The sequence below is a fragment of the Denticeps clupeoides genome, chromosome 13 (genome assembly GCF_900700375.1).
Source record: "Denticeps clupeoides chromosome 13, fDenClu1.1, whole genome shotgun sequence".
Lineage (NCBI taxonomy): Eukaryota > Metazoa > Chordata > Actinopteri > Clupeiformes > Denticipitidae > Denticeps > Denticeps clupeoides.
This window is the reverse complement of record NC_041719.1, coordinates 7,437,425-7,459,152: the sequence shown is the minus strand read 5'-3', so window position 1 is coordinate 7,459,152 and position 21,728 is coordinate 7,437,425. Positions and strand designations below refer to the sequence as shown.

General features: G+C 43.0%; 1 protein-coding gene across 1 annotated transcript in view; it reads right to left on the bottom strand.

Annotated features, from left to right (window-relative positions):
- Nucleotides 1-1,291: 1,291 nt before the first annotated feature.
- Nucleotides 1,292-21,728, bottom strand: part of wdr18 (WD repeat domain 18) — a 43,936-nt gene continuing 23,499 nt past the window's right edge. The window contains exons 6-10 of the mRNA XM_029001129.1: nucleotides 20,218-20,282; nucleotides 19,500-19,624; nucleotides 7,213-7,379; nucleotides 4,665-4,733; nucleotides 1,292-2,143 (exon numbers count right to left, since the gene is read on the bottom strand). Of these exons, the coding sequence (XP_028856962.1) occupies nucleotides 2,015-2,143; nucleotides 4,665-4,733; nucleotides 7,213-7,379; nucleotides 19,500-19,624; nucleotides 20,218-20,282 (555 nt within the window). The 3' untranslated portion in view covers nucleotides 1,292-2,014. The remainder of the gene's footprint in view (nucleotides 2,144-4,664; nucleotides 4,734-7,212; nucleotides 7,380-19,499; nucleotides 19,625-20,217; nucleotides 20,283-21,728) is intronic.

Genomic DNA, 21,728 nt, shown 5'->3' with positions numbered 1-21,728 from the left:
CCTAGACTCAAGAAGTCCACACCCCAGGTAACAGGCTCACTGATGGCTGATAAAGGTCACAGCGAGCCAGCCAACGGAGAGAGACTGTACAAATCTAATGAGTGCCACAAAACGACCCCCCCTGAGCTCCTTCTCCACGCGGAGACGGGGATGGGACGGAGGGGTAGAAAGAGTCTCCTCGCTGCTCTGAAGGTCACGACTCCATCTGAAAGGAGCAGCCGAGTTGGGGGGGGAGAGGGGGAGGTTTTCCTGCTGCCAATTTTCCATTCCCGCAACTGTTCTTTCTCGCTGTTGTTGCTCACATCCATGTTAATGACACTGAGGGAACGCAGAGTTCTCCTGCACCAAAGCCTGCAGTAACTTCCACCGCTGCGTTTCAGAGCGAGCGCTACAGTAGCATGACGACGCTCACGGCTTGACAGAATAAGGACAATCAAAGTCTGTTTCTTACTGCTGGTTTTAGTTATTGTATGCAAAAGCAAACTGAAACACAAGCTTTTTTTTGTTTTTACTTGCCAATTTGTCCTCTGCTTCAACAGTGTCATCTCTGCAGCATCAGATCAAACCCCTGGAACTGACCCATTTGGAGCGTAAACGGGGAAGCGCGTGCATGCGTGTTCATCTCTGTAAAAAGTACATATGTCGAGTGGAGCTGGATTCGCGGCTCTACGTTCAAGGAAGGACATACACAGATCACCATTTATTAAAAAAATAATAAAAGCCCCACACACATGGGCCAGCGCTGCCTCCCCTCACAACCCCCAGATGTACATTCCCTCATTAAATAAGGGGATTTCGGTCACTGCCACACACACCGCGGCGCAGAGAAGTGCTGCAGGCGTGGGTGCTGCTGTCTGTAGAGCAAAGTATATCATAGGTTCACTTTCACAGACATCATTAAGTCTGATACCCCTTGACCCAGTGAAAAGGAGGGTGGACGGGAGTTTGGCACTGGCACTAAGTGCGATACTACACACTGAGCGTGGGGCTTGTTCGCCGATTTAAAGAAATAAAACTAGACTGAACAAGAAATACTATTTTTAAATGATGTTTGCACATTCAACATATTGATGTGGGCATGTTTAAATAATGTTAATAAAAAAAGAATTAAAGATCATGGTTTGGGTGACAGAAATAATTACACACCAACAAAAAAAGGAAGTTAGTTTAGCTTTTTTAGGATAGATAAATAATTCAATAAAAAGTTTAATAGTTATTTTAAATCCTTTAACTAGAGAACAAGCCCCATGATTGGTGCTGCACTTTGAAAATACTGCCCAGGGTAGCAATGAAATGTACTGTTAATTTTTTTTTAACAGTAATTATTGCAAAATTAGACCGTTTCAAAAGGCAAAAAGGAACTTCATGTAAATATGTAGCTTCTTAAATGAGCTCATCTGGTTGAGTGTGTTGGAAATACATTGTGACAGTGGTGACAACCGGAAAGTTCGATTCCCGAACCACCAAGGTGACACTGAGTAAAGTACTGTCCCGGCACACTGCTCCCCGGGCGCCTTTCATGGCTTCCCACTGCGCACCAAGGGTGATGGTTAAAAGCAGAGGACACATTTCGTTGGGTGCACCGAATCACTTACAAATATTTAATTGTGACAGAAAAGCAAGGTCAAAAATAAGTTTTTACCACCCAGAACAAAATTTGAATATGTCATAATAGAATTTTTGTTTTCATTTTTCTTCACAGTACAGAGTGAAAAAAATCTGGAGGAAAAATGGAGGAGGGGTGATAAAAATACATTTTTATACATTTCCCTTCATGTTGAGAACACACACATCAGTAAGCCACAGTTTGTTTTTTCCTCCACAATCTTTTCATCTTGACATGTATCAAGATGAGAACATTTTAATAAAAGACATTGTATTGTTAGAACATATTTCCATTCAAAGAAAATAAACAGATTAGATCAATTGCAGGACAACTGCATCGTAACCGTATCGTAGCAATGAAGAAAAATGTCGAAAGTCTCTGTTGTTTTGAATGTCATCCAAGCAGCTTTTAGCTCGGTTTGGTCAGTAGCTGGGTGGAGAAATCGTATAGATCCTTGTTGATCTTCTTCAGGGTCTTCACCTCCTCCTCCAGCTCAGACACTCGGACTTTGGTATTCTCCCCATCTCCGAACACACTCTGGAAGAGAAAAGTGTAAGAGAGACAACGTTGCAGTCTTTATTGTGAACACTTCATGCTGGAAATCTACTCCTCCATCTGAAGTGACTTTCAGATCTCAAGCCAGATGATCATTTTGGGTGGTGACCAACACTCACGATAGTAGAAGTTGAATCGCTGTGCTAACCAGCAACATCTGTTGTAAATTACCATGAATAATATAATAGAAGGAAAGTGAATGGGGTCGTACGTATGAACTGAAAATCCGGTGTCCACTTCATTTGCAAATCATAATTTCTTCTCGAATTTCAGAAGAGAGCTCATGCAATGGAGTGAAAATGAATTTTAGACCCCCACCAAAGCGATCCGGGTTTCACTTGATGCAGGCGAGGGGGGGGGAACTTGTTACCCATGGCAACGTGGGAACTCACAGCAGAGCGCCCAGCCCTCACTGGGACTCACTCGCTTGGTGAGGTCATCAAATCCCCTTTTAAGTAATCCCTAATCTTCGCTGGCAAATATTGACGTTCGCATTGTGGAGAATTCCGCAGCGCAGGCAGAGGGAGGATGACAGCGGTGCACATTCCCCCAGCATTAAACCTCCCTTCATTTATTTATTTACTCACTTATTGCAAATAAACCTCGCAGAGCTCTTTGGGTCTGACGCCCAAGCGGCCCTTTTTTTCATATATGGTTAATTAATTGCTTAATTTTTCCAGACTGACTCGGGCGTCATCGGTGACTTCATAACGGTGGAAGGATGAAGTGCCTCTCAGTGACCCGGTCACCCTCCATGACAAATCTCCTTTCACGTGACGTGACCTTGCCAATCACGCAGCTACCAAAACACCCCCATCTAATTGCAGATGTTCCCAGCGGAGGAACATGAGGCTACGCTCTGCCTTTACGTCGCCACAAATTATGCTCAGCAACCAGGACAATGGTGCCACTTACTGTATTGTAAGTGATGGAAACTGTGGAGTCTACACTTTCACCCCCTGTCTTCAATACACCTAAGTAGACGTAGATCTGCCACGGTTAAATAACAGTCCCCTGCCAGGCGCCAGGCGAGAGAGAGGCACTTCATCTGGGACATCTATCTGCTCACTTCTGATTTAGGGATACTCTCAAGACGGATTTCCTATCAGTGGATATGAGAGGCTTGGCTGCACTTCTAATAAAAACATCAGGCTTCGGAGATAAGGCATTATTAGACAAGAGCCGGGGCAAAAATAACTCCTGCTTCTTTTTTTTTTGTTGGTTTGTTTCCTGGTGTATCTCAGGCCTTTCCTGCTTTGTCCTCAAGATTTATTTTCCCTTCAGGTATTTGGGTTCGTTTTTCGGGAACTTAAGTGAAACTACCGCGTTAATTAAGAAAGGTAAATACCCAGTTTGAGCAGGGGCGGGATTTAGGAAAACCAAAATGAAACATGATGTCACATTCATGTTCTTCTCAAGTACTAACAACACCACTCAGAGACGGCATCCCGAGTCTTACCAATGAAATCAGCCAACGGCCTTCATTTCTCAAGCAAAATGCAAAATCAACAACAACCAAAAAAACAATCACATCTCACAAGTTGTGTGCAATTCAGCAGAATGCAGCAGAATGAATGAAAATACCCCTGCTCCTCGAAACCTTTTAATCATGAGCAATGACACCCTGCGCCCTGATTTGATTTGATTGGTCGATTACGCAGTCTTACCAAATTAGACTTGGTTTCTTTATTTATTTATTTCCCGCTTCCCCTTTTAAGCAGAATCACCAATTACCAACATCTGCAGAGGCAGCAACCCTGACCAGGACACGAAGGGGCTTCTCTCGTTTAACCCTTTAGATTCCAGTACAAATGGAATCTGAATATAAGTGCCATTATAGGGGGAATTTAAAACACCACACATTTAACAGGCAGCGTTTTAACTGTGTATTCCCATGGAACTGAAATGACTGAGCAAGGAAATCCACTTTGTTTAAAAAAGGAACTTGGCTACAAACCCATGATAGGGATTATGGGATTGACAGCAACAGGAAGTAAGCAAAAGTAAATCTCAGCTTTAGGTAAGTGAGGAGCAAATTTCACTGGGTGGTGGCCAAAACGTGAAAACGAACTGGAAGAGAACTGAAGTTTATTTAATTCTGAATCATACAAAAAAGGGGCTGAAAATAATATTAGAAATGTGTTTTTTCCAGCCATGGCAGGTGACAATTTGTGATGCTCTGGTAAAAGTAGTGTGGAATGTGGAAACCACCAAAGACCTCACAGCCTGTTCCACTAAACAGCCCTTTAGAAGGGGATGAATGGGGAAAAAAGCAACAGATGAAAGGAAGACAGGCAGCATTTGATTGGAAGTGAAATGAGATTTGTTTTGCCTATGGCCAACGGGGCTGAACGTTGACCTACAAAGCCAACCTTTAAAAGCACATTTCACTCCATCACCTCCAAGAGATGTCTTTTATTGGATGTATTTGTTTATTCCCCCCTTCCTCTTTTCACAGTTCTGCTGAGGGCCCTCTGGAAACTCTCCTAAGCCTCCCACTCACCTTGTCGGTAACTGCACACATGAGGGAATAGAACTTGTCAGCCTTCTCCAGATACGTCTCCTCTGGGGCCTGGAGGATATGCAGAGATACAGAGAGGAAGAGAGAACAAAAAAAAAGAAAATATAATCAACATTCCAATTGAAATTCATCACTGAATTCATTGAGTAATACCCGTTTTGAGCTTGCGTGGGCCTGGCGTGAAATGCATTTTTTTTGGATGCAATCATGCCTTGGGCCCCGCTGATGCAACAGAGACGTGTAACTGACTGGGCGGGGCTATGGTTTTTGGCTGCTGATTGGCAATAAGTGCATAACGAAGATGTGAATTAGAGGGGGAGAAAAACGCTGACGCTGGTAATAAAAGCTGACAATGACAATAAAAGCTGACAATGATAATAACAACAAGGTCGTCGCTTTAACAGCCGTCGCCAATAAAGAGCCCCGCAATCTCGTCCCCTCATGATTTAGAGCCGGTGTTGCCCATCGCCAGGGGAAGTTTACGGCTCTGATCGTGTGGGTGTCCTGCCGGCCTGCTGGAATGACGAGGCGGTGATGCCCAGTTAAGGCTGGAGGATCGGGAAGAGCTGTGGCACCATGAGCTGCACCAGACACAGATGCCTTTAGTCACCCCAGCGGGTGACACCTTGACTGATTTCCAATGGGACAATCCCTAAATATAACAACCAGCAGTTGTTGTGAACATTTACACACACACACACACACACACACACACAGACAGGCAAGTAATAATTACGGGAAATGGTTTTCTTTCACGTCTACCCATTCACAAAAGGACACAAAGACAACCCCACATCCATTATCGTTTCCATCATGAGGTAATATGTAAATTAAACCACACTGAGCAGTGGTGGCCTAGCGGTTAAGGAAGCAGCCCCATAATAAGAAGGTTACCGGTTCGAATCCCGATCCGCCAAGGTGCCACTGAGGTGCCACTGAGCAAAGCTCCCCGGGCACCTGTCATGGCTGCCCACTTGCTCACTCGGGGCGATGGGTTAAATGCAGAGGACAAATTTCACTGTGTGCACTGTGTGCTGTGCTGCTGTGTATCACATGTGACAATCACTTCACTTATTGAACCAAAAAAAAAAAGCAGGCTGCTTCGTACACCCGCTCCGGCAATCTCTCTGCAGCCCAGTCTCTAAGGCCTGGGCTCAATTAGCCGGGAACACAGATAGGCGGGTGAATCGGTCAGGCCACCCCTCACCCTGATAATACTGCTCACCCCCGCCGTGCCAGATTGGAGTCCGGCCGGGTCACGTAAGGGCGCGGCCTGCGCCAGCCCGACATTTGTGCTGCTCAGGTTCTTTGAGTACAAGAGACTCTGAGAAGAAGAAGAAGAAAAAAAAAAAGAAAAAAAAACTCGCAGGCTCTGCACGCTGCTTTATCATGAAATATGTGCAAATTTGAGCGCAGGAACGTTTTCCTTCCCACATCACCATCCATTTCCTCATTTGTGTCATTTTAACATAATTTGTTTACCTTCTCCCCCTCTGTCCCAAAAGTGGGGAGGAAAGCTCATTTAGGAGTGTGACTGCTTACTCCTGACGGCTCAAAGAATAGCTTTCTAAATAAATAAGCGAGCGCGGTGGGAGAGCCATCGAGGGAAGGGTGGCAAAAAGAGGGAGAGGGAAAGAGAGAGAGTGTCAGCACTGGGTGGAAACCGTGAGCCGCTGGCAGGTAATTTAAGACCCAGCGCTGCCGCTCCATTCGCACTGACAGCAGGGGGGCTAAAGGTGGGACCACAAACGCTCCTGCTCATCACGTGCGTCGCCGAAAACACCAAAACATCCAAACATCACGGAGTCAAGTAATATACAGATTCTGAACAAAAGTACAATTAGCTGCTTTACCCCTGGTCCCTTAATTCATTAGTATGGAGTCAGTATAATTGACCTCGGAAAGATAAATAAATGAGCCATACATTTTTCTGTTTATACAAATTAATCTAATTCAATTTCAAGGTGTAGTGCATATTGTGAATAAATTAATAGATTATTATCCTTCATAATATATATATATATAGAATTAATAGATTATTATTCTTCATAATGTCATTTGTAACCTTATTCATCACAAGTCACAGCTTTTGAGTTTGATTGTAGCAAGAATTATATAAACAAAATGTGACAAATATATAGACTACAGAAATACATCAAACAGAGGTTGTGTACATAATTATTATTGCATATTAGCAGGGGTAAATATTGGTAATAGACACATATGTGTAATGAATACCAGATTATGGTGCAGTGTGACTGAAAATCAGAAATCCAACATCTCACAGTATTCAAAAACGACCTACAAATCAGTCAAAAAAAAAAAAAATTCACAATTCACAATACAGAAAAGAGATCTTTTATACAGAGGTTTACAATTTTGAATCAAATTACTAATGTGTAAGAAAGCAATGATGCCATAAAGTATTTTGGAGAAATATGGTAATATTTACTTCAGTGCTACAATAGTTGATCATCTGACCACCTGAATCTCTTGCACACACAGACACACACAGACAACGTTCAGGCACCTGTGCGTTGGGTCCCATGCGCAGACAGACTCCTCCCAAGCTGCTGGACTCTCCCTGTTCTGAAGGGTTGAGGTGGCGGCTAAAGCGCGGCAGGGGGATGGATGGCCGACTGTCTGGCAGAAACATGTTGGCGGGAGCTGGGATGATGAATGCATTAGTGACTGGACCTGAAAGAGAGAGAGAGGGGGGAACGATTTCGCATTAATATGATCAGCAGCCTCCTCAAACCCAGCAATTATCTAAGTGGTGTGCCGCTTTATTTATGCACTTCATCATTTTCGGCGGTGTGACGACGCCGGTCCACAGCGGAAGCTGCGTTGAGGGAGAAAGGAGAGGCTTTTGACGGCGACGCGCCACCGCTGCAGGTGATGACTCAGGGAGCGTCTCTCTTCCTTTCCATTAAAACACCGTGAGAGTGCTGCTGCATTGAAACGGAAGTGCTACCCTGGCAAGAAACTCCCTGAGTGCGGAAACTGAAAGAACAGCCAAGCATTGGTGCGGTGTACCTTTTCAGCTTGGTGGTGGCATCAAAGGGTTTCACCAGAGGGGGAGAAGAAAAAAAAAAAAAAAACTCTACTACTGATACCTTCCACATCCAAAAATGTGTCTCAGAGAGCAGCGCGTGTGTAAATTTTGGCTGGCCGTTAAGAGGTTAAGCCAGGACAGGCAGATTAAACTTGTGCTAATTAACAGTATGTTTAAGAGCTCTGGCTGATAAAAGTGGAATCGATAGTGGAGGGGCATGTGTGGTCCTTGACGTTTTTATGGCTGAAATGCGCTTCAAAGCTTGTAGGCGCTTCAACTCCTGAGCTTGAGCGTGACGTTACTGTCAGAATCCCACACGCGAGCATCAAATCATCGGAACTGCCCATCTGTCCCGTTTGGGTACCGTGATTTTGGTTTGGTTTTCTCTGTCCATTAACGCTACGCCGTGGTGGCTGCCCTCTGAGCGGAGAGTTGTGGCTGGAGGTTCACGAGAGATTAAGCGATAAGCATCAAAATTCTATCAAGCACCTGTCTTCTGAGGACCACGAGAAATATAAATCACACTTCATACTGGACCAGCACACTGACACTGCAGTGGAGTAAAGTGTGTGATTTACATTTTATAGCGAAGTGTTTAAAACTATTACGTTCTAAACAATTCAAATATGTATGTGGATGAGAAGACAATAATAACTAATAATTCATGCTGACATATTATTCATGGATGCAGATGTGTCACCAAGGCACAGGCTGGCACACTCGGAGTCTACATTTCATTTTCAGGTTAACATGGTGGTCCCATCTCTGACATTTTGGGAATGGAATCTGGCTCAAATGAAGCAGCGACTGCAGGAAACCACAGCGTTTAAGGCAGGGAGGGGGAAACAAGTGAGGAACATAGAAAATTTGCACCCAGTGCTACCAAGCTAATTATCAAAAAGCAGTGTCTGGCAACGCTAAAAACACAAACAATGTCTTGAACGTGTGTGAAATCTGAAAGCACGAGTGCCCAAGTGGTCTAATTAGACAGTAACTAGTGGTAACCAGTCAAGTGTTCCGGCACAAACAGCCGGACGGAACATATGCAGAAGTCAAATGTGGAGATCTGCTTGTGGGAGTCTCTATACTAGCTGCCTCCATTAATTTAATCTGCAGAAAGACACACACACACACACACACACACACACACACACACACACACACACACACACACACACACACACACACACACAACTCCTGCAGTTTGCCTCGAGTCTTGTGATACTCTTTAAGCAGTTTCATCGTTTGTTTGCATTGCTGATTTCTTCAGGCCTGTCAGAACTCCCGCAGAGGACTACCTACTGTAAACTATTAACTCTTACTGCACTCTGCCCATTACGTGGGTGAAAAAAATTATTGCAAGAGGTCATGAAGATGAGAGGAACCACAGAAATTACAAAGCAAAGCAACGATGAGGAATCTCCCAGGAGAGCTGATTGTCAACCCAGAATGCCCAAGTGTGCATAATTTTGGCAAACCTCTGAGCAGCAATTATGTTACATGGCTTACACTTGGATAATGATCAACAATGAATATATTAAGTATAATTTATATACATATATTGTTATTGTTCTTCTATATACATATATTGCTATTGTCCTGCTGTGTGTGTGTGTGTGTGTGTGTGTGTGTGTGTGTCTTTCTGCAGATTAAATTAATGGAGGCAGCTAGTATAGAGACTCCCACAAGCAGAAGGTTTCTGGTTCGAATCCAGAGCCGCCAAGGTGCCACTGAGGTGCCACAGTCCCCACACACTGCTCCCCGAGCACCTGTCATGGCTGCCCACTGCTCACTAAGGGTGAAGGTTAAAAGAAGAGGACACAATTCATTGTGTCACCGTATGCTGTGATGTGTATCACAAAGACAATCACTTCACTTTCACTAATAAGCATAATAACTAAGCACTACAATAAGTAACCTGAAAACAGAAATCTGAATAAAACATCGGAAAAACCAGCCCAAAGTAATGCAACTGGCAGCGGTTGAAAGTCTTGCATTAAAAGGCTTCTTAAACATACGTACACTGTTATCCTTACAAGAAATAGGTCCTACAGCAGTCAAATTTGGAAGTATGCTGGAAGTGAAAAACATAATCTTGATTATAATATGATTAATCGTTCAGCCATATTAGATGCCTTTTTTTTTTTATTCCGCCCTCCCATCTCTGCTTCTCCCACCAAACCAGATCATAACCATAATGTATGAGGAATGATTAGACTCACCTTCTGGCAAAACCAGCCAAGTGAGAATTAGACAAAAAAGAATCTTTGTTCAAGGCTAGAATGAATAATGATGAGAAGCAGCTTGGATTTTTTTTATACTGAGAACAATAAATCTCTGTAACCCTATGGGAAATATTGTTTACATGTACACATCCGGAGAGAGAGAGACACACACACACACACACACACACACACAAGTCAGGTGTCAGGTGTTGGCAGATCACGAACACTTCAGGCTTGAATAAAGACAGCGTAGCGCAATGTTGGAGTGCTTGTGGAGTTAACAATGATTAAGCAGTCATTGCAGACTGAAGTACGGTTTCTTCTTCTCACATCAGAATAACGTCTATTCCTTTAATGAAAAAGTGATTGCTTGTATGTAGCCCTCAATATTCCAATAATTGTAATTGGGAAGGTGGGATTGCCATGAGGGAATTAATCCATGGAAAAAATTATGGAAAGAGATTTGTCTAAGGTATAATATTTTCTTATTCCAATAGGTTTATAAGCATAATAAAAAAAAACACAGTCAATATGTTAGTATTGGTCTGTTTACAGCATTTATCAGACGCACTTATCCAGAGTGAATTAGAATCACTAGTTTCAAAGACAGTCCCCCTGGAGGGATAAATGTCACAATGGCTGGAAGTTGGGTTTGGTCATCTGGCTCACATGGACCTGTCACCCCTTGTCTCTGTGTTGGCCATATGTGTGAGTGCGGTGGGTTGGAGTCCCAACCTGCATGAACATGTAACCTGTGTCCAATGTCCCAGGAGAGAAGTCACTAGTTCCTGGAAAGCACAATAACAAAACTCATAGAACTTCAGTCCCTTCTCAGGTTTCCTCAACTCAACCCCAACAACATTTATTTCTTATATAGCCCATAATCACATACAGTATTGTTTAAATGGGCTTACAGTTGACATCCCCCACACTTTACCCTTCTGCTCCAAGCTCATCCTAACATTCTTATTTACTGATGTGGCATGTAAAAAGTGATTCCAGGACTAATTCCACAAACACCACACAATAATGTACAATTATAAAACTTGTTTTGCCAGTGGTATTTTCCAGAATAACTTAATTAAATGTCATTGTTCTGTAAACATGGCTTCGTTGGTTTTGATAATTGATGTTCAGAAAAAGGAAAGAATGGTGTCTAACTAAAGAACGACTTGAGAAGTGTGTGGGCCGAGCTGGGAAGGAAAGGGGTGCCTGGTAATTTACAGGACAAAGATCAACCGAGACCGAAGTTTGTAACACACAATCCATTCACTTCTCTCAGAAGGCCGTATCATCACTATAAATCTCTTAATTTGTCGCCTTTAATTGGTTTGCTCAAAACTTCACTCAGAAATCAGTCAGAAAAGTTTCTGTGCAGACGAATATAATGTGATAAGCTACAGACCGCAGCTTGGTGCAGGCAGGGCTGCACAGCATGATAGCGCATGAGTCTGCAACTACAGCTTTGCAAGAGGCATATCTATTGGCATCAACTCACTCCCTCACTTACATCTGAGGATTTAAGAGGAAATCCTAACAGTAGGGTTCTGCATTCTGAATACTGAGTCGATTTGATGCCGTATTGTTCACATTTCTGCTAATCACATGTGACACCAAACCCTGTCACCATTAGAAAAAGCAAGTGGGAGTTCATCATTGTAAATATCGGGAAGAAGAGATAACCTTGACCGGTTTCCCTCAATGAAAGGCTTGTCTGATTGAGGGCGGAGGGTATTTCCAACAGCAGAATATCTGCTAATCGGTAATTGCATCCCAATCATCACCATTTATTGAACCTGTTCAGCACAAGATCTAACACATAACCTATTAGATCACATTAGAATCTAGAACAGAGTGAATAAAAAGATTGTATTCATAGTTAAGGGTCCTAGTGAACCAGAATTGATCTCTTCATCGATGGTAACTTGAAAGCACGTTGTAAGTCGCTCTGGATAAGGGCGTCTGCCAAATGGCTTAAATGTAAATGTAGATCAATTTAAAACATTCAAGAATTGGCTGCCACAATCCTCGCTCACATTAACCTGGTTCTTACAGAATTACACTGGCTACCAGTACTAAGGCACATTCCTGTTTACCACTTGCCAATTTTCTGGCCCTCTTATTTACAAGATCTCATCATCCGCTACATTACCGCATTAATAATCTTATTAATTAGATTAACACACACAAAACATGCTATTATCACACTGTAAAAAACATGATAATCTCTATCCCTGGTCATTGTTGAGAATGTAATAACGAAGCAACCAGCACTTATTATCTGGGGATGAATCAGAAGACAGAGTACGCGGGACAAGAATATGAGTGGAGTTTCATTATTATTCTGCTCGTCCAAATTGTAAACACTGCCTGGAGACTGACAAGACAGGAGACAATATGAGAATGAATCTGACTGAGGCACAGGTGGAGTGATCGGTACAATGGACAGACACGGAGAGAAGACACAACAGAAAATGTGATTAATTAAAAGGCCATTTACAGTCTGGTTGCATAACCCCTCCATCTAAAACCAACGACGCATTCGTCATAATGCTGCACACAACACTGCTAGTGGACTCACAAGACCAGCAAACTAGACTTTAATCTGACTCTTCCACAGACCCCCATGCAGCAGGAGACCACAACATTCACTGTAAAGTCAAACAGCCATCAAAAACATGTAAAGGGACACACAGAAAAACCCACACAACTGCACAGCCCTGGGGTATATAAGCCTGTACATGGGCGGGATATGAGCATGAATATAAGACTGTAAAGGTTGCACTGACAAAAATACATCAATGTGACACAAACACGTTGGGACGTTTAAAACGGAGCTGGTGTTTAGGGAAACCTAGAGAGAGTGTATGTATTCCTTGTTGTGATGCAATAAGGGCTGGCTAATTATCTCCCACTCAATTACAGATATCGATCCGTGAGTGCTGGCACTCACCACCGGAATTACACTAATGGCCACGACCCTCTCCAACATACACCCATAAATTCCTGGGGCTCCCAAGCGGGAGGCAACAAAAAAGCAAGAGACTGGGCAGCTGGCACACGGGGAAGGCTGCGGGCCTTGCCAGCGCACTGCAGATCCACTTCCTCCCTCCGGAGAAGACTACGGAATGACGACAGAAAGTCCAAGCACTAAAAATGTGCTGACCACCTCAAAGGCCACCCCATCGAGGTCTGCCAGAGATTATAGTTTTTGAAAGGGTCATTTCAGAAAGGACTAATATTCTATTGAAAATGGTCAATAAAAAGTTTTTTTAAAATGTGGCATTTCCTCTAAGCTTCATTATAAACACTAAAGGTTAAGGTTGTAACCCCGATTCTCTGAGGGAGATCTCACTATGGGGCTGGATGGGGCCGCGGGAGGTCCTGCCTCCTCTTAATAAAGCCCTCCGGGCCAATTCAGGCCCTAATTCCAGAAAAAAGCTCTTCCTCGCAGAGTTCCGGTGAGATGTCTCACTCATCTACAGGGGAAGGGGGTAGCAGCCCTGACCCACATAAGCCTGCATTAGCCAGTGGGACAACCTCTGCTTGGACACAGCTTTACCCTGTGATGGCTTCTCCTAAACGGTCCGGTCATGTTCATGTACACCTGCAGGGCACGTACAGGGCAGAGCCTGTTGAGCCGACGATATGAGGAGAAAGCCTGCAGGATCGGCTGGAGAGCAGCTGAAATTATTCAAGACCTTCAGGATGAAAGATTGGGGCGCAAAGTTACCTTGGAGAAATTGGCAGAAATCACTGCCAAATACACCTTAATAGAAGAAAAAGCCTTGCCCTGCTGAAACAGGACACTGATAGGACACAAGCTGATATCCAACGTGCTGCTTTTCAAATGCTCTCAACTTCAGGTCATACAGTGACCTAGTGGACGGTGCACGTTATGTTGCAGGCCAGCTGAGGTCAGATTAAACCACAAAGGACAGATCTCTGGCAGAGGGTGCAAAATCTGCCCCCTTGCCTGCGACAGCTATGGGCTACGCTAGGACACTGCGACGCTAGGGCCGAAAACCATGGGCGACATGGCCAATGTGACTGTCAGAATCAGCGTGAAGCCCACCGACCTCACCCTGTCCAAGGTGGGCAGGATCAGACTCACCGGAGGAAAAGCATACAGCAGCACCTGTGGCCACGGATGTGACAGAGAGTCCACACAGAGCAGTGCGTGCCACACTGTCATGACTGTCATCATGAGCCCTGCCAGACATCATCCAAATCCTCACCACCACCCCGGGATGGAGCCCCCACTCCCCAGAATGCTGAACCACAGAAGGCCTGGTACGTGGGATGGACGTAATAAAAGCAGGTGGTGCAGCCTGAGTGACCAAAACCCCTCGTGACGACTTACATATGCCACCGTTGTGGTGTTGTCCATCCTGATCAGAATGTGATTGCCCTGGAGGTGCAAACAAAAATGCCTGGAACCAGGGCCAGGACCACCCTGAGCATTCTGAGCACAGAAAAGTTATCTGTTTAGCATTATTTAATCTAGAATCCCAGACTGCGAAGGTGGGACATAAGTGATTAGCACTGTGTGAGCAACAGTTTGTGTCGTGAACAGGCGCAAATCAGCCAATCATCTATGTATGCCATCCCACGCATTCCCCTGCCCCTCAGTGGAGATAACGCCGCTTCCACACATTTCACGAAAACCCAGGGGGGCTAGAGGCCTGAACCTGAAATTCACATGTCACACCTTTGGTTGGTTGGGGGCGTTGCCTCATGAAAAGTTGGGCCTCTGACAGTGCATGCCGGTCTGCCATGGCGGCCATGTTGAGCCACCGAAGCATTGGCTTTACGAGGTCCAGGGGAAAGTCTGCGGCAGTGCTCGCTCACCGACGGCAGTTAGCACATTCATATCCGAGACAGGTGGGGCACACGGGATGGGTATCCCTCGCAGCGATGGTGAAGCCGCAGCCGCTGGGGCAGCTGTGTGACTGAGTCCTTGACCTTCCGTCAAAGCATTGCTGGTGAGTGAGGCCCAAAGAAGAGGAAAAAGGCTGATCAGACATAACATGAAAATTAAAGAAAAGTGTAAAAATCCGAGCATGAAAAAGGGAACGGTTCAACACCCGGTGGACAAGTGGTGGCTTGTTCTGTAGAGTTAAGTTGAAGCTCAAAACTCAAAGGAAGAATACCAGGAGTGAAGAGATTTAGGGACCGGATGGGTGCAGAGGGGCTTTATTAAGCTGCCCCATCCGGCCAAGCCTGAAGGCGTGATTGAATTTGGCTGTATCGAATAGCCATGCAAGGGACATGTCCCATAGTGAGATGTCAAGCAAATAAACCGAAAGACAACTTTTTTTTCTTACTCTTTAAGGTCCCTCAACTTAAGATATGAGGAAATTGGAGTGCATTAACAAATATAATTGCACTTCATATGCAATGAATACAGCATATATGAAGTTTTCACTTACTTGCTATTCACAAAGCCGGTACGCAAAGCTTGATTAATCATTGGGCCAAAACAATGAACTAAGACAGAATGCCCTAAAATGTTACGTTAGACATGAATGAGTAAAAGGGACATATAAGAGTATTGCCTTTAAGATGCTCCATTTAGTGAACCCAATCTCTTGAAAGCAGAACAGCTCCGAGACTGAATGGGTGACCAGCTTGAGCATTAGGCAAATAATTGCAAAAAGTTGAAGAAGTAATTAACACTGGGGTCATCATATCTTGCCACTGCTTACATTAGTGAGGCACTTGCACTACGTGGAACGGAAACCCAAAAAGAAGAGGAGCATCACGTTGAAATGCTCACTGTTGCAAATGACTAATGAAAAGTCTGAGAGAAACAACGGGTCACAAGCCACTAGCTTCTCTTAAAGCACTTATGGCCCTATCTGCATGAAGCAACTGTGTTTCTATTAATTCGTTGAGTAACAAGCCACAGCATCGGCTGGCAAGCAGTAATGAGAACGACTGATGAACATGACAGCACATGACAAAAAAATTCAGCACTGTCAGACAGACGCGATCATCACGAAGCTCGCCTAATAAAGCAATTAAAGCATGGTACACTACGCTTCTATCTGTTTTTCAGCCGCGAATCTATTATATTCATCTGGCAATGCAGCGCAAGACGAAGCGGTGACAACTCAACCTTTGTGACCAGCACCTTCAGCAGCGGTAACAGCAAGGCACGGCTAGAGCTCTGAGAGCCATAAGTGTGGTAGGCTGGGAATATTACAGACAACTGAGTGGGTGGAGAGGTTTCCAGCAACATTGCCCGGCCTGTCAGGGAACGGCCTCATGGTCATGACTGCAGAGCCTTGAACAGCTAATTAAAGCAAGAAGATCTCAAAAATGAATCAAGACCAATGGTTCAGAGTGTGTTTGTCTGACCGGGTTTCCACTTGCTTGCGTAAGAAACCCGCAGTTAAGTTTCAGTAAAAAAAAACTTCTTAAGGAAATTGAAAAATATGCTCATCTTTACTGAGCTATTAACATGGTATAGTTAAAGTAAAAATATAATAATACATTTTACAAGGTGTTTTTTTCAATACAAGCAAATTGTACAATTTTAAACTTGTGGTTAAATATGATTTAAATAACAGCCTATCATTGTGACTCATGATTATTTTTTTAATAAATTGACACCACTTTACAGCAAACTCACAACTGCAGACATTAAATCATTCTTATAGACATTCTACACAGCCCAACAGAAAGAAAATTATCACCTATATAACCTCAAAAACAGACACCTTACTTCCTGTGTGGTTTGAACCATAATGAAGATGGATGAAAAAAAAAGACTAAACTTTTAATTGGAAACAATAAGGGAAGCAACATCATCCGACTTCAATCACAGAGAACATGAGAGGAGCCACAGTCAGGGTGACATAACCGTAAGTGGACAGGCGGGACTAAATACCTCACACATTCTGCCTAAACAGAGTGAATGTGTGAGATTTAGGTTATGAAAGGTTGTGCATGGAAAGATGAAAACCTGGAAGGTGAACCGCTGATCAGTGAATTGTCTAGGAGACTGAAAGATACGGTATCTGATCAAAGACATTTAGTCCTGCCCTGAAGGTAGAAGTGTGTCAAAAAGCTACTATCCCATTTTTCAACTCAACAATGAAGAGGACAGAAAATCAGAACATCCTCATCTGACTCATCTTCAAACACTTTTCCCCACCTTCCTGGTAGGTTTAAGATAATCAGGAAAACATACATACCAGCAATACCATACAGCCTTACATACAAACACAAGACAAACTTACAAGACAATTTACAAGACAAATACACTTTCAAATCTTAATTCCAATACTAGTAATTGTGAACGTCAGCATGGTTAGCAGTAAAATGTAGTTTGGGTAAAATTGGGCTCCAAACTGTGCTGGGAAATGTAGCATTGATCTTCATTACCAAGTTATTACCAAGTTGCGTATGCTACAATTCAATGCATGTTAGCATTGTTTGGGCAGTGGTGGCCTAGTAGGTAAGAAAGTGGACTTGTAATCAAAAAGGTTCCCGGTTCAAATCCTGACCTGCTCCTCTGGTGCCTTTCTGGCTGCCCACTGCTCACTAAGGTGATGGTTAAATGCAGAGGACACACTTCACTTTCACTTGTCTAAGGCCACGGTGCCCTGACCCCTTATCTGAAGGGCAGAGGTCACCAGAAGGTCATGGATTCATTAGCATGAGGTTCCTCATTGGCCAGTGGCATTTCAGTGATCGTTTATTTCTTCTCACAAGAATTCCTTACTTGTGAATGGGGAGTGGAATAAAAAAAAAAAAAAAGAAAAAAAAAAAAAAAGAAGAAAGACACACACTAGGCCTTTGTGTTTTTTGTTTTCTGACAACTCATGGATTTCACCAGCCAAACCATGATGCAAGCGTTGGCAGGTGATGTTCAAGTCTTATTGGAATGAAACTATTTTTGGAGGAATAAAATCTTTCATCTTTCTGGCCCAGTTTGACCCGAAGGTTCTCATCAGTATGGGAGAGAAGAGACAGTAGGAGAAGAAGCCTCATTAGGTAGGGTGCGGACAGGAGAGACTTCAGGGCCGCTAGTGGGTCTCCAAGGCAATTGCATTCCTCTAAAGGTTGGGAGATGTTTCCGATACGAGAAGGAAGATCATTACTATCACATTAGCACATCCACAGCCGAATGCTGCTCTGGCATAAACAGCCGAGCCCCATTAAAAAGTTCACAACCCGCTCTGTGGTGTACTCCGACTCAGGAACACAGTGAGCTCAGCAGGCTTCCCTCCCTGCTGCTACAGTGACAGAAATATAAAGCCTTCTGGCCATGCCTCTGGTCAACCAGACCATCTCAATAAATTACACTGATTCCAGGGAGTATGGAAACACACCACCCCATACACAGTAAAAAGGATGGACACTGACACTGGATATTGTCTCTAACAATAATGTAAAATATACTAAATATTCATTCATCCAATGTGCTTTAAATCACATACAGGTCCCATTGGAAACATGCAATGAACTGAAACATAGCTGAGAAATGTATGTTGCAACCCTTTTAGCCGCATGCTTCCAAAAAGTTGTGAGTTACAATTGTTTACACATTGTTCACATGGTTTGTACTCTCCACCATGTGCCCTTATTTGTATATTGTGTTTTTAAAATTGTATTTATACCTTTGTATTTAATGTTACTGTTTGTATTTAATGTTACTTGTAAGCACCATGGGTCTGCATGTCCTGTACATGTGGCAGAATTGACAATAAAGCTGACTTTGCCTTATTATTTCCTATTATTAATGCATTTTCAGAGAAATGCAAGCAAATATTACGCTGATTTAGGATAATACAATGACTGAGGACTTTAATAGCAAAGGTAATAAACAATACCAGCAAAACCAGAATTTGGACAGATAAATACTGCCCCAAACCAGATAAATACTGCCCCAAGACAAGTAAGAGAAAAAGAAGCAAACTCTGTGTATTGCACTTAAGACAATTAATCCCGGACAAGCCCATTCGAAAGTTCTTCTTGGGGCAGTGGTGGCCTAGCAGTTAAGGAAGCGGCCCAGTAATCAGAAGGTTGCCGGTTCGAATCCCGATCCACCAAGGTGCCACTGAGCAAAGCACCTTCCACACACACTGCTCCCCGGGCGCCTGTCATGGCTGCCCACTGCTCACTCAGGTTGATGGGTTAAATGCAGGGGACAAATTTCACTGTGTGCACCGTGTGCTGTGCTGCTGTATATCACAAGTGACAATCACTTCACTTTCACTAATCACAGAAGCTGTCCTCATAAACTATTACTAAAACCCATTGGAGGTTATCAATAAATTACGAAAAAACACACACTCCTTTAGCTTGTATATGACCTTTATCTGTAGGCAATGTATCAAACAGGATGAAATGTTTGCTTGAAGGTAATGCTGATGGTTGGCAGAAGTTTCTATTTAACCAAGACAAAACCACAGATACAACATTAGTGATATTTAATAAATACATACATGAAAAGACAACTCACTGAGACCCAGACACATTCACACATGTAACAGCACGCTTGTGAACAATGTAACACAAACTCACCTTTATGGGCGACTGTGCGGATGCTCTGTTTGCTTTGAATATCCCAGAGCCGCAACGTCTCATCGTGGGAACCTGAGAGAAGCAGGGTACCATCCATAGACACAGAAAGGCAAGTCACAAAGTTCCTGCAAAGACAAAACAAATACATTTCTCCTCATCTGTTAAATATTTTAGAACCATAGCAAAATTATCCTTTCAATAAGCAATGAAGCAGGGTTTGAACTGTTTTGTGAAGGGCCTTTGAGCAACATTCTTTATTTGCTTTTGAACAGCTTAGTTGATTAGTGAGCAGTGAAAAGATATTTTAATCTTTTGTTATTGTGGGGGAATCCACTTGTTCATTAAAATGTCAATTTAGTCAGGTCATGATTTTGCCAGCCTGTTAATTAGCACTGTTGGAGTGGAATTTGTGTAGACACAGACAAAAACATTCATGCTCATGTCAGTCACACAGGCTTTCAAAGCCTGCCGTGAACTGCATGGCATCTGCCTGGTATTCTCCTCCTGAAATGCTGCCATGCAGAGGGTACAATCAGAATGCCTGCACAGGATACCACAGGGGTTTATAACCAACCAGAGACCAGAGCCTCCCGGTCAGGGCCCGATGTGAGCGCCGAACACAGGAAAACACCAAACGTGGACACTCACAGAAAACACCAGGCAGGTCTAGCACAGCAGCGGCTTCATGTGACAAACTAAAGCAGACCTTCAGACTGACCTGTGTCCTTTGAAAATCTGATTGCCTTCACTGTCTGACTGGAACGTCTTATCCCGGCTGAAGTTCTGTAGGTTGAAGAGAAATCATATATGACATGATTTTTAATGCTTTGTGGTTTTAATTAATTCTGCACAAAAATACAATACTATACAATACACATTGCATTAAATGACAGCTTATTGTTACATGATGTACAATATAGTTATGAAGTAATTACCATGCAATATATTGAATAAAACAACTTTACACCCTTATGATGATGATGCAGATGGCAAAGTTCCATAGATTTTACTGCAGGGCTGCCAACTGAGGGCTGTTCTGAAGGTCAGGACAGAATATATAATCCCCAATTGAGTTAGACGATGACAAATATTTTTGATCCAAACATGCACCAAGGGATCTGTACCATATTAATATGGATTGATCTAATTTTATATAAAATTATATGGGCAGGAAAAGTGTAATGAGTAGATGGAATATTTTGGCCCATTTAAGTTTAGTAGATACTTGAATAACATTCTGATAAAATGCAATATTACTAATACGCATAATCCACAACATCTATTTTACATTTTAGACCCTTCACCCACTGAATGAAATTTGGTCTGTAAAATCTTGAGATCACAAACACGAAATGCTATTTATAAGATCTCAAACCGGGCAACTTAATCCATTTCTTCCTGACAAATACATTTCTTGCCCATGGCCTAATTGAGACATTTCTCATCAACAGACCATTCAATAGTCACCAAACTCATAGAATATCAGCTGACTCATTACATTTACATTTGTGGGATTTATCAGATGCCCTTTTCCAGAGTGACTTACAATCAGTGTTTACAGGGACAGTCCCCCTGAAGCTACTCAGTGTTAAGGGTCTTACGAAATGACACAATGGTAGTAAGTGAGGTTTGAATTTTTGAATTGAGATTTTTTTTGGTCTTCTGGTTCACTCGCCTGTTACCACCTGACTCAATGCCTAACTAATAATTAAAACCATGCAATTAAGCGTAATGGTGAAATATTCCCTTTGCTAGGGACACCAGTTAGCCGGATTGTGCAACCATAGTTCATAGTGGAAAAACTGTACACATTCTTGAACTTGCACCACTTGTTAAAATGGGCCAGCACATTGATTTAAAAAAAAAAAAAAAATCTTATTCATTTGTCCCTGCACATCCACAATTGATACTGAAACCTTAATAAAATGCAGTGATGGCATGACGCAACTGCTAAAATAAATAAATCAAATACATTTCATCACAGGATCTCAAAGGTACTAACCAAAATATTAAGATATACACCAACTATAATGTTCTCAATTTAATGCAATTACATCACTGTTTTGATGGGATGGTACAGCTCCATTAATTAAAGCTCCCCTTGAACTAGACACTAGAGGAGCTGGACTACTGCTGACACCTCTTGTTACATAATTTCATTTTTGGATCCAGTTAAAGGATCCTCAATTAAACATGACAAGGGAACTCTGGATGTATGCACGAGAGGAG